Below are 14,738 nucleotides of genomic sequence, written 5' to 3' on the forward strand. Positions count from 1 at the left end.
AGCAAGTTATTACACAAAATACCCCAGCTTGTATTTCCTTCTTGTTGGTGGAAGAACCAAATAAATAAACTGCCTTGGAGAAAAGCAATGACGCCATTTAATTATGTTTACAGTATAACGTCATTTCCATGCAATTTTTGCGGAATTTCCCAATTAAATATCAATTAACGTCTGTTTATGATAAATCATCAGCATGAAATAAATATAAAAAAATGTTTGTTTCAATGTAATATTTATATGAAAAACTACAGAAACAAGTCCAGTTGTCGAAAGTTTAAACATAAACCATATTCAATGGCACAGGGACAACGCCAATGGCATTAAACAAAACAACTTACAGTCACAAACCAGAAACACGGAACAACAACTCAAAACTCTACAAACAACACACTGCATATATAATTTATAAAACAAACTAGGGTGTTTATCAAGGATTGTTAGGTACCGCCTTTGAACGGTCACTAAAATGTAAATTTACTTGAGTTTAAACTAGTTTGTGTGCCCAACCACGTACTTATCCCAACAATCCCGAATAAAGTAAAATCGTAAATGGTAAATCTTATCAAAGTATGCATGAACTTGAGGAAACTTAAGAATAAAACAAATAATAATAAAACTAAAAGGTAAACCCCAAGTTATTCTATGACTAGGGATCCCAACTTTAGAAGGAATACAACTCAGAGTACCTTATACAAAACTTTTCAAAGATATGATGCAGTTATTGTTTAAAACTATGAAAATCCCACACAGTCTGCCTTAGTAAATAAAAGGTTTACACTGTGTGATCATCGAGTTTCATGATGAAAAGCATCAGTGTACTAACAACTCTGGGAATAAACAAAGAAACATTATTAAAAATAAAATTACAATATATATTTGCTAAAATCTTTTTCCAAATGATAATCCTAAGTAAAATATTGAAATAAAGAAGATTTTGAACACCGAAAGTAAATATTTCACTCGTGGCAAAGCACTTATGTCATTGAATGATTCACAATAAATACTATTTAAGCTTCAAAAGTAGCTAATGTGTAATAACCTTTTTCCATCTTCTGATTCATTGGCATGTATGCACTTTAAGCTTAAACCAATACTGCTGATCAAGATAAATAACATTTCTGAAACTGTCTTTTAAGATTTACTTGAATCTATTAGTTAATATAACCAGATAATTCTTAGTAATTTCTGCCATCAGTGAGTTGCTTCAGTTCAATGTCTCTCCACATGAGTTAAACGTGGTCTTGGCGTCCTCTCAAGCCAAAGTAAAGGCCATTCAACATCGTGTAAAGAAGTTGAGTTTGGTTTTCTGAAAATTCAATAACAATACAATTATTATGTTTTGATAACTCAACTTTAAGAGCAGTATAAAGTTAAATTATTAGCTCTAATGCAAGCTCTGTAAAAGATACCTTAAAGTTGTATTTTATCTGGATCATGATCATTGCACATTTATTGCAGTTACCAAAACAGGAGTTACTGTACTCATGTTACTGGGGTATTGTATAATGAAAAGTTATTAGTGAAAAAAAATCACTCAAGGGTTCTACAAAAATATTTTACAAACACATGTAGGAACTTTTGTTAAAGATAAATATTGGCACTCTGTCATAATGCATCCTTTAGAAATAAACACCAAATACACCTTCAGCTATCATTGTAGCTCTAAACGTTGAGCGCTGTTAATTTAAGGGTCCAGTTTCCTTAAATGAATAAATTAATGACATATGAGAGTTATGGTATTCAGAAATAACATTTAATACTCTTTAAAAAACATTTGACCTCTTCAAAGGCCTAAGTGGTATAATGGTTTTTTACAAGATATTAAATATTATTTCTCAAATTCTGAATTCCATAACTCTCATATTTCATTAAATAATTCATTAATTTATTCATTTAAGGACTTTTGCGCTTGGATATTTGATTCCGTACGATTCTCCTTCTGCCCTTTACCCATCGCGTTCAAGCTGTTTTCTCTTGGATTCAAGGACACGGTTTGAGTGGGGAAATATGGCATCTCGTTTGATACTGAATTTTGAATTATTATCTCTCAGATGCCTGTCTAGACTGTTTTGAATACAACTAATACTGTCTTTTTTCCTGACAGCTGAAATATGAAATGAAATAAATATTTATCTGATTAAAACATAAATAAATCATATGTTGGATTGCAGTACTCAAATTTAAACAAGCATTACTAAAACAAATATTTGCAAAATTTGACAATGTTGGTGACATTCACAAAATGTTTTAAAAATATAAGGAGCTATCAAATCAAAAGTAGGGTGCTCGTAAAAATGGTTTAATGTGTTTTGTCATGTATCTGAAAAAAAGAGTAAAATTGAATCCTGTATTGCTTTTGCAAAGTTTGGACAGTGTACAGTACCAAACCAGTAAACTAATAACAACAATAACTGGCAATTAGTCTTTCAGAGGTCCGGAGTAAATATAATAAATTACTGACGCAGCGACTGGGCTGATATTCATTCTTTCGGATTGAAAAATTAACAAAACAAACTTCTGGCAGTAATACCACAAAATCCTCGACATTGGACGAACATGATATAGGTTTGTTAACATAATATAGGATTTTTAAACAATAATTTTTCAATTTTTAATAACCTTCACAGAACACAAATGACTGACCATAATAGAACTTTGCAATCAATAGGTCCAGGTCATCTGGTGGGAAATCCAGTATGTCCCTTATTTCATCCACACAAGAGGCCCGTTCGTGGAATATTTTAAGGTTATTTACAGTCTTATAAATCGTGTTCTTCGTTTTATTACCTTGGATGACCTTGTCTGTATCCCCTTCCTCCACTTTCAAAAATCTGTCAATTTTTTGCTCAGACACTGAGGAATTATACATCAGCAAAAGTAGTTTTTCGAAAGTTTATGCCATCGTCACGAAGTTCATTTTCTATTCTAGGTTCATCTTCTTTTTCGGCCAACCTTTCCAATGATTGTAAATCGTCTGCCAACAGTTTCAAAATGTTTTCACCTTTGTCGTCCATTTTGTCGTCAAACAGTTTAAACACAACTGTAATTACAAACCGTACAAAGTGGTTGAAGTATCTATTTAATATGCAAGTGATTTCAAATTATGTTTTAAACAAGGCACACAATTTTAAAAAACAGTCGGTAAAACGAAAACAAAATGGCTGCCGTATTTAATAATTTTCAGCATTTTCGTATTAGGGAGAGTTCCTACACCCAATGAAAATGTTTCATTCCTCGAATCCCGTATTTGGCGAGATTAGTAGCCAATCAAAACGGCAGAAATTCGTATTAGCCGACTTTGGTCCGTATTAGGCTAGTTTTGGCATTGTATTGTATTAGAACTATGATTGTTCAATATCGTGTCAAATACGTAATAATCTATAATGAGTTAAACAATCTAACTTAATCACAGCCTTTTGGAAATAAATTAATCTGTATATTTAGTAACATCACATCTTCTAACATCTTCTAACATAACGCATCAGAGATTATTAGGTGTTTTACAATATTAATGTACAGCTTTCTTTTCAATTTCAGAGTCAATGAAAATAAGTTCCAATCCTTAGAAGAAATATTCTCGTCAGCGCAGATTGATCTTAAACTTCAAGATGTTGTAAAACTGTCGCTATCTTCTTCATTGGTATGATGCGCGAATTTGTATCATGTATAGCCTAACATGTTTTTTCTACATGCTTTCGTATTCAAATATTAGTACAATTATGTTCGGAATATGCCTGAACAATCTTTATCCAAATTGCCTTGAATTAATTTTAAGAAACAGAATACATGATAGTTACATTCATATTCAGGCTATACCGGTACAGATATAATTATAAATGTTGATGAATATAAGACAGCCAGCGAAAGCTTTTATTGTCTTTAACTACTTATTCACAGATGAAAAAGTAATTTAAAGAAACGAAAACAAAAGTAAGATCTTAAGAGGTAATACATCCAAACTCTGGCAACTACGTGTAGAATGTTGTACGAACCATGAAACAAAATAAGCCACAACGCGCGATTTTGGGCATTCGGACTTACCTATTACAAATCAAATAATCATTGCTAAGATGGGATTTTGCCAGGTCTTAGAATGGGACAGGGTGCTAAGAGAGAAAAGGGCACATTTTGGGGGCTGAATCGAACATTATGAATGTGATAGGAGATGTTAGGAATTGTGTTCAATTCAAGTAATATATGCAAAATATGCAAAGCTTGTATGTATTTATAATAATATTATATTTTTTAATCAACCAAAATAAATATTTGACAGTCTTTAGCATTTTATTATAAGAAGGTAGAAGGGTGCCCATACTGGTCTCCATGAGGGCAGAAGGGAGCTACAAAAAGGACAGGGTGCTGCAACCTTCTATAACTCTTTAACTAAGACCCTAGATAAGAACGCCAAAAGCATAGCACGGCGCCTATTTAATTACATTGTATCTAGAAGACCAAAATAAATGCAAACTTTCTTAGTGTTCAGCGCAAAATGCCTATCGAATTCCTCAATATTAGCAACGAATATGTGCAAGCTTTTTAATAACTAACTTAATAAAACCATTTAATGACTAAATGGATATTTGGCGGTCGTTATTTTCTCAGAGGCCATCTAACTGATTACATGTTTATCCTACCCGATACCCTATTTGCGGAGGCATGAGCCTGAACATTCATTTACCAAAGCATCCCCGGCTTTCTTCTAGACTTGTTTCGACCATTTATATAGTGTTCCTTTATTAATGGGCTGATTCCTTATATATACTAAAATGAAACATAAAACGTTTCCATAAAGAGTCTATACTAGAACAAGAAAAAGACAAAAAGTAAAAGCCAGTTAAAATGATGCGTGCCTTGCAATAATTTACTGTCATTACGACCACGACGTAATAATTATCATGTGTGACGTCAAAACTTATTTATATAAAAGAGTGATTTATGACAAATACTGAAACCATTTTTTGCCATAGCAACAATTTCTTTCCAAACCCAATCCTAATCCATTTGACCAAAGAACATGTTACATTTGTGATGCCTTAGAAGACGAGTATCATTTTGTCTTAGAATGCAGTTTATATTCAGGTATTAGATGTAAATATATACCCTTATTTTATATACCAAATATGCAAAAATTCATATTTTATATTTAAGTTTTCGAAATAAACATTATATACTTAGCTGCAATTGAAGTTACCCCAAGTAAAGTGTGCTAGATACATTTTATGGTAACTCTTGCCTGAAACAAAAGCCAGTAACATACTTTTAAAAGCATATTTGTTTTGCACTTTTCTTATTAAATAATAAATACTATTCATCAAATGCTTTCTATAAGCTTGTAAATTATTGAATTTAAAGTCTTTTGAAGATTTCTACTTTAATTCAGGTAAAAACTATAAAGTACTAGATTAAATGTTGTACTAGATTAAATGTTTTAGTAAATCCCCTAAGGCCCCCTATTGTTTCGTTTCGTATAGGTGTTTTAATTGAAGGGATTTACGGTTATAGACTTAAAGTTTTACCAATTTTGATTAAATAAGAAAACATATTTACAGTTTAAAATACTTATATTTAAGGAATTTGATAAAATAAATAATAATAAATATAGTATGCATAAGTAATGGCATTTTAAAATATAGGCATATTCATATCCTAACAGAACAGTAAAACTTTTCTCCGATTGTTATAACGTCTGTCATAGATACATTAAAGCATTCTACATTTGATTTAATTTTTATGATTATATGCATTGATTCGACTGTAACACTTATTTATATGTATGTATTTGTCAACATGGGTCATGGCCTTCTGGATATTATGTAAATAAAACTTGTAAAACTTGTCTTTCTGAACCGCTTTGATGTTTCATAGAGTTCTTTTCCAAAAGGCCTGATTCCTAAGATATACTTAAATGAAACATTAAATGTTTCCATAATGATTCAGTATAAGGATAAAACAAAACTAAATTTAAAGCCAGTTTGAAAATTGACTAGTTAGTTATGCGTGTCATTGCAATATTTTTTTTCATTATGACGTGTTAACTATCAAGTGTGACGCCTCATTTAGGATTCGAAATGCGCAACACATGGCCATGCTTGTAAACGGGTTTAAACTATATCGTCATCAACATTAGTATTGCCTCTGATTGAATTACCCAAAACAAAATCAAATAAATAAAAGATGTTTCAATGCCCCAAATCGCGTGTCGCGGCTTAAATATGTTATGTTACTTAGTTCGCCATGTGCGTGTATATTATATATATATATATATACACACACCAACACACGCACACACCCATACTGTTTGTTGTTATAGGGAAATGATCGGTTGCCGATAAACGAAGCAATTCAAGGGGAACTTGTACAAAGTTATCGCGACAAAGGATTTGCTCATTTTGCCGAGTTTGTTCTCAACAGATGTGAAGGTTTGAAGGAACTGTCTGCAAACAATTCTGGAATAATGGCAACGTTACAACATATGTGCAAGAAACTTCTTAAACTACAGATGTAACATGTCTTCTTATCGCAAAACAATATTATGGTTTTGCTTTCGATAATATTTTGCGTTTTATTTCGTTGTTTGACAATTATTGTGGTTGCTATGGCAACGAATTAGTAAAAATACATTTTTGACATGATCTCAGTATAACACAAACTATATTAAAGCTACAATCATGAAACTTGGTACGTAGAAAGAAAGCCATTAGGAAATTATGCACTTCTTATTTTTTGTCAGATAAAAACATATTTTAACAAGTTACTATGGCAACAAACCTGGTAGGGGACTATTGCTAGAAATAACTTGCTATTGCTGATTTTTGTTCATTTTTTGTTTTGTTACAAATACTAATAATTCGTTTAAATATAAATATAATTAGTAACAGTTACGACATGGGCAATATTTATTATGTCATTATATTCAATATATTATACTTGCCAGTGAAATTGCAAGGGGAATGCTAGAAGAGCAAATCAGACAACAGACGGGTAATGAGTGGAAAAAAAAGATGTCACGTGAGCTGCAGAGTGAGGTCCAATATAATCTGAATCAATATAAGGTACACGTTGATATAACAACAATATGTACGGTATGGACTGCACTCAGGGGTTTCGGGGGTATTTAATATTGGTCTTAATTTGACCTAAGATTGATGTAGCTAATTTGATTGCGATTTGTAAATAACCAACCTATACACATGAGTCAATAATATTGTCAATGACCATAAGTTTTCTTCAGCTGTATATTGACCACACCTGGATATTATGCTCTTGATTTTATGTTTTATTGCATCAGTTATGCTGTTAAATGTGTTAGTGTATATACAACGTGCATCATTAGTTGACATATACTGACCCTAATTGCTACAAAATGAACATTGGAAATTTATCTTTGTACTGGATGGAAAAAAAGAACGAAACGAATTGACGATTCTGTAAATTTTCTTATTTATACCGACAACGCTGTTTTCATACGTTGGATGTACTGGTTTCTCTCAAACATTCTTTGCAACTGAGACTAATTCGTTGTAAGGGGTACAACCCACAAAAGCTACAGTCGAAATGTTCTGGTTGTGTTCTGGATATGTCGAACTTTTTTCGATTTTTTCGGTTTAGTTATACACCGAATGATCGTTATCTCGAAGTATTTCCCGAGGTCCCAACGACTTCAACATAGTGAGTTTTGACTGTAGTTCACTTATCGCTACATTAACCATACTAACCATACTGATAAAGTGTGATGCCTTGTGATCCATTGTCATTTTGGTATCATTTGAAAGCGTTTTACTTATTACTAACATGTATAAATGTTATTGTAGTTTGTTTCTGCTCTTAATTTCAACTCGAATCACACTTGAAAGTATCTGTATTGACCAAAATCGTTCTGTTTTATATATTTTTTCTGTCATTTTGTTGCAATAACAACCCTTTCAAATGCTTCGAAGGCATTTATAGTTCACATACTTATGTATCGGATATTATTCAGCCAATGTTGATTTAAGTTGATTTAGTTGTTTTTTGTTCTGTCAAACATTGGTAAAAGAAATGTGTAAAATATTTATTTTTTAGCTTGTCTATTATTCGAAGAAAACAATCGAGGTAGTTTCATAGTCGTGAAGCTATAAAACTTGGTACAGGTGTTGCCAGAGAGAATACGCACATGTTTAGTAAAGCTAATAAGTGTCAAGTTATATGCCTTTTTCAAACAGGGTATGACAGTGCAGCGTTAGCGTTCGCTCCGCGTTGAGGTTACATAACATTTTCAAACAAAAACTAGTTCGATATCCGTATAATTATAAAAAAATAAACTGGTCTTAATTCGTCAGAGTTTACATTCCTTTGATACAAGTGATTCAGTATCAAAGCCAACCACATTGTCAATATAATGAAGTGAGATGACATGTCGAACTTATGTTTTTGCTTTCTTTATGATTTTAGGAGTCCCCCAGATGTAACTCATCCAGAATTTTGACGTGTCAGCATGTGTTTTTGACATCTTTAGGAAGTTTTATTCACAGGACCCTTAGTTGTTTGGTAGCTGCTCTTTCCTTGCAAAGGGCATTGGTCATGGATGCAAAGGACCCTAAATTTATTCCAACGAATTGGGAAAGTTATATGAATTTAAAACATAGGCAACAGTGGCCTTGTTCGATGTCAAATTCAATGGTCATCAACAATGGTCAGTTTAAATGTATTATTATATTTTGTTGGAAATAGAACTTTGAGTATGCTAGACAAGTAATGTCGACAAGCCAAGCATTTGTGATATTGTATAGTCACCATGCTCTTATTTTATTTTAGGGCGATACGTTTAATTGGCATTTATATTAAGTTTGCTGTTCCAACTGTTTCAGATAAACAAAGCCACACTGGTACTGATATATCTCAAAGTATTGATACTGATAATAGCAATGAAAGAGTTCATTAATGTTACCATATATTCTTACACGGTTTCGAAATGAACACTCAACTATTTATTTAAATTGTATTTATTCTTTGTAGAGAAAGACATTGCAACGTATGCTTCATTTCAAGAACTGACGATGCACGCAAAGGGACATTCAATCACGAATCCAATGGAAATTCCAAATCATTTGGCCAGCAAATTGTTTTCCTTCAACAAACACCCGTCTGCTTGGTGGATAGGAGTAATGGCTGAATACATCATGCTAGGAAATGATAAACTTTCGAGAATATTTCAGGACGCAGTTCAGACAATGCCGTTCACATCCCCAGTTGTCGGGTACTGGCAGTATACCAATATTCGTATATTTGTAACAATTACAGAATTAACATTGCAAAAAAAACTAAAAACTTAAAAAGCATCTATTTTGAGAAAAAAAAAGCTTTTATATAATCCCCCGATTTTTCAATGGCAACAAGATAATTAGTTTAAACTGTATTCATTGTAAAACGATTTTGAAGAAAGTCATGTTACTTTAATATGCTAAGTGTGGTCTTGTATGTTTGGAAAACCGGAAAACCCAGAGAAAACCCACAAGTAAAGTATTGATACCAGATTTGTCCATCCGATTGTATATTGCATTTTAATTTAAATTTAAAATAGTGTTACGATTATTGAATAGACAAAACAAGATCGATATGATACAGCACTTTTCATTCAAGTGTCTGTTACAATTTATAATTAGTAGTCATGACTGACTGCTATAAATGTTTGTTAAAGTGGCATTTATATTCAATTGACCTTACGCCAGGAGTTTGATTGACGGGTCAATCGACCAATCAGATAGCCGCGCTGATAAGCCTGCATCGGCTTTGTTACTATCCGCCATTTTTTCCTACACGCAAGTGTATTTAAGGGGTTATATCCGTCAATGTTATTTCCGCTGTAAAATGGTGAAAAGATGCAGTTATCACCGGGGATGAGCAAAAAAAGTCACGTGACCACAAATGCAAACGCCAGTAGTATTTTGGCTCGATTGATCGTCAATCAAGGTAAGTTTCTTATCGATATTTTTGTTATACGCGAGAGTTCGTTCAAATGACATAGCGCAAAAAAGAATGCATTGTTTTGTCTTTCGATCGGTGTATAGGTCACCTTTCATGTCTGCAAAGTTTTCGAGAACACTTCGATACAAATTGTGTCCATAAATGCAAACGCACGTAGGTAGTGTTAAAATGTCACATATTTTGATAAATTGCCACATTTTATTCAAATGTTTGTTTTTCAGTTGTTCAATGATTGTTTTTAATTGCTTTATGAATACTTTGTGCGATGCAATATGTACAAAAATGCATTTTCTGAAGTATTTCAAATTTGGCAAACGTACGTAGTCTACCTAAAATGGCAAACGCATGTAGGCATCTTATAATAAGGAGCAAACGAATATTTCGTTAGCCTTAAATTCAAGATGTTTATCCGCTTTAATATTAAATATCCATCATAATGAAAGTTATATAAATTTATGATATGTAACAAACATTGACACGATATTATGCGGGAGTGTTGCAGGAAATATGAGTTCTCGAACAAACTCTCATCCGGCCATGCCGGTGGTATACAGACTTTGAACCTATTATATTGGTATGTTTAATCATTTGCTGTGTTTTTAATATTTTTTTTGTTTGGCAAAAAGAGTTATGACTTGAAATGTTCAGAAGCTTTTTCATCATTGACATCATTACATCTGTATCATGGATCACTCTTTATATGTACAGGTCTCGTAAGCTGGCCTTGCACCTGAAAGTAATGCTGATTAGTTTTTTTAGCCTGATTGTATCTCCATCATCAATCAGGAAGAAGCCCTTCAAATCTCTGACTGCCTCAGAAATTGTCATATCCCAAGCTAAATATGGACACTATACTTCCAAAAGTCCACTTTCACCATCTTTGCAAATGATGCCATCTGGACTGGCACCCAGATATTGAAAGACTGGGTTAACTATAAGGCCAACATCATGCAAGTGAGAATTTTATTTTTTTATGTACATTTTTTTGGCATTTTTCTCAATTACATGGCCATAAGACGTTGGCTTGGTTTTGCAGATTTGGTCGATTGAAAGTTTTTTTCATGAATGGCTCATTGACAGTCTTTTGTCTGGTCATTATAGCACCAAAATATGAAGCAGTTATTCTTTTATGCCTTTCTTCGTGCCATCGTACAGAATCACTTTGTGTTCGGGTTGTATTTTCAATCAGAACTGCATCATCAAGTGAGACATCAACATCCTTCCAGTTGTTTTGCTTGCCCTGCAATGCATCCTGTATTTGGGGTTCTCCAAAAATAACTTCACTATCTTTCAGTTATTTTGGATAATTTTTTCTCCGCATCTAGAACATTGCTCTCTTGGTGTGTTTACTGGCTGAAGAAGTGGTCCCTGTAATACATTACATTTACCTTACCTTAACATGAATTTGATTATCTTGTTTACATTTAGAGCTTTTTTTTTAAATGTTACATTATAAGTTGTTTTTCAGAAAATAGGCTGCTGGAAATGCTGGCATTAGCTGCAAAAAATTAGAGCCTGAAACAACCCTTGGCCAAATTGATTCTAGGAAATGAAAAGTTACAGCAGAGAAAGACCCATTCCACTAAGGCTGTGACAGGAAGTGCTAAATTGAATTTTGGTGCATCACTGCGGAGGCAAAACAAGAAAAAAGATGAATTTGTGTACTATATTGGCTTGAACAGTGAGCAATTCTCATCATTTTACAATTTCTTAGTGCAACCCAGAGTTCAAGAGTTGCCATTTCATATGATGAAAAATATTGGCTGCAAGAAAAATATATCAATGGAAGATCAGCATCCTTTTGTCATGACCAAAGACAAAACTTTGATTTAGTGCACTTTGGGAATTTGAACTCAATTTCTCAACGCGAGTGCGTTGTTTAAAAACTGGATTCAATATATTATGTTTTTTTCGAGGTTCATCGGTTAAGATTTGGCCTCACCGTGACATTATCGCTGAAATGATGCCTGAAGGTTTCAGAAAAGAATTTCCGAATAAGCTAGTTATTATTGATAGAGCAGATATCAAAATTCAACGGCCTAGTTCCATGAAAAGGCAAAGCCATGTACAAGTCATGTAACACTGTTAAAGGTATTGTTGGCATTGAACCAAGAGGTGGTGCAGTTTTAGCATCAATGTTATTTACTGGCTCAATTTAACTGAAAAAATGGGGGGGGGGTTGCTACTTTAGAAAACCTGAAAGCTGAGGGGAAAGTGCAGGATGGGTATGGCATTATGTTGGATAAAGGTTTCAGGATACAAGATCAAATAGAGAAACTAGGTTTAAAGCTTAACATTCCCCCTTTTGCTCAAAGTGGTGCTCAGATGAGCTCAGCTGACATAAAACTAACTGAGAAAATAGTTCGAAATAGAGGTCATGTTGAGAGAGCAATCGCCAGGATCAAATCGTACAAAATATTTAGTCATCGCATCGATTTATGCCTTTTTAGTTCTATTGATCAAATTTGGTTTGTTTCTTGTTTCTTGATCTTTTGATCAAGCAGTGATTTTTTATGTTGTACACCCCAAAAAACTTTTGCCTATACTTACATGGTAGAATAAAGGTGTATTTCCTGTATTTATTATGTTATTATTTTAAAATATTTTAATTGCAAATACAATCTTAAAAGAAAACTTCGTTTAAATTTGTGACATGACCCTTTGGGAAACAGGCTCCGGGGTTATTTTTCCCCACGGGATTTATCCCACTGCTGGGGCTGGTACAGGTCAGCATTGACGGAACTTCCTTGTAACCCTGAACCTTCATATATGTTCTAAGGCGAAACTCACTGCGAGTTCATGTGAACATGTACCATCATTCCTGAAATGTTTACATACTAATTTTAAAATAATAACACAATTGCATCTGTACATGGTATATATAGAACTTACGGAATTAAAACAAATATTCACATAGCATACAGCATCTTCTGTTTAAAGAGGGCAGGTTCTAGTACTCTTAAATGATTAAGTTCAAAAGACTTACGATAAATGAAAAAATGTACCCTTGCAATGGGCGTCTAGAAGATTTTTAATCAAAGTGTAAACTTCCAGATTGACTCCATGGAAAGGATCAGATTTCCGTTGACTTTGATGTACTTCAACTCGAATCAGGACAGATTTCTTAATCCCCGAAAAAAACTTGTATATCTTTAATGTAACTGCCGGATAAAAATCAGAAGCTTTCTGTTTTATCTTAAGCGGTACTTGTTCTTTAACGTATGCTAAGCTGATATTGTCAGGAATATCCCGGAGACCGAGACGCCTTTGTTTATCCGCTATGGTCAATGTCGGACATAAACAAAGTAACTTCGCCTGACTTTCGGGGGCGTGGCCTATCGAGCGATGGCGTAAGGTCAATTATGAATACTAGCTGCTGTAAATGTTTGTTAAAGTGGTATTTATATCTTAATTATATATACTGACTGCTATAAATGTTTGTTAAATTGCAATTTATATTCAGTAGTCAAGTCTGAATTATGTATACTGACTGCTATAAATGTTTGTTAAAGTGACATTTTTATTCAGTAGTCATGTATCAATTATGAATACTGACTGCTAGAAATGTTTGTTAAAGGGTGCACGTAAGAAGAACGGACAAGATTGGCACAGAGGCGAAGTTCCATGCATTAGAAGAGTACATGAGACATGTGGCTGATTGGTTAGTATATTTTAAAGATCAATGTTTGGATAAGTATACCTAATGTGAATGAATAAAGTAACTTGCATTATTGTTTTGAAAATGCAAAACTAAATTCAGATTGTATTTCTATATGGAAGTGGCTACACAAAGTATCTCCAAATCTCCTGATTTGTTTGATTGGATCATACTTATCTGCATGAGAACATATATGTCCAAAATGATCTTGAATTGTACTTTTTATTTATGATACATATTTGTAGCGGTCAACCTATTTCAGAATAGATTGACAAACATATTACACAAATTACTAGATACAGTAATACATATAAGAAGACGTCCGCCTATTGCTGTATAGACTGACAATCATTTTACAAAAAAGGTGCAGTTATACATATATGTAGCTGTCTGCCTATTTCAGTATAGATTGACAAAACATATTATACAACTGACCAGGTACAGTGATACATATATGTAAATGTCTACCTATTTCTGTAAAAAATGAGACCAATATAACTCAAATAACCAGGTACAGTGCATACGAGGCAGTTCACGGCCGTGTTGAGCGCAAGGTTTATTTGGCGTCGGACAACGTCGAAGTTCTCTCCGAAGCCGAACAAAAGTTTGTAAAGATTCAAATTGATCCATTGTCTATTTGGGTTTGATCACCTCTTATGTTTTCAATCCTTAACGTATACTATACTTTTCTACAGATACCCAAAGTATGTGTTTATGTTCAACAAAACCACAACAAAGTATTCCACGAATGTTAAAACTCGAACGACAGAAAAAATGGCATTGGATGGAATTGTTCGCGACACTGTTTTGTTGTCAAGATGCGACTATCTCGTGTGTACCATGAGTTCCAATGTAAGTACAATGCATATACCATATGATTGTGTACTGACATTTAATATTTCTTAACAATTGTTTGATAAGTGAAAATCGTCCATGAGCGTTTGAATTGCAGTTTTGAGCGGTTGAATAACATGTCCGTGCAGTGAAAGTATGTTTATTTTCCTAATGGAGGAGCCATTTCATATGAACTGAAATGTTAAATCCTAATGTATAGCGAAATATATTTTGAAATTCTAGCCGATACGTCATGGCCAACTGCACGTGCAATACATATAAT

General features: G+C 33.3%; 1 protein-coding gene across 1 annotated transcript in view; it reads left to right on the forward strand.

Moving 5' to 3' along the window:
- LOC128215331 (alpha-(1,6)-fucosyltransferase-like) overlaps positions 1–14,268 on the forward strand; it is a 45,850-nt gene extending 31,582 nt beyond the window's left edge. The window contains exons 9-14 of the mRNA XM_052922027.1: positions 6,311–6,501; positions 6,935–7,052; positions 8,431–8,671; positions 8,995–9,235; positions 13,541–13,624; positions 14,133–14,268. Coding sequence (XP_052777987.1) covers positions 6,311–6,501; positions 6,935–7,052; positions 8,431–8,671; positions 8,995–9,235; positions 13,541–13,624; positions 14,133–14,268 — 1,011 coding nt within the window. The remainder of the gene's footprint in view (positions 1–6,310; positions 6,502–6,934; positions 7,053–8,430; positions 8,672–8,994; positions 9,236–13,540; positions 13,625–14,132) is intronic.
- Positions 14,269–14,738: the final 470 nt, after the last annotated feature.

Source organism: Mya arenaria, chromosome 13 (genome assembly GCF_026914265.1).
Source record: "Mya arenaria isolate MELC-2E11 chromosome 13, ASM2691426v1".
NCBI lineage: Eukaryota > Metazoa > Mollusca > Bivalvia > Myida > Myidae > Mya > Mya arenaria.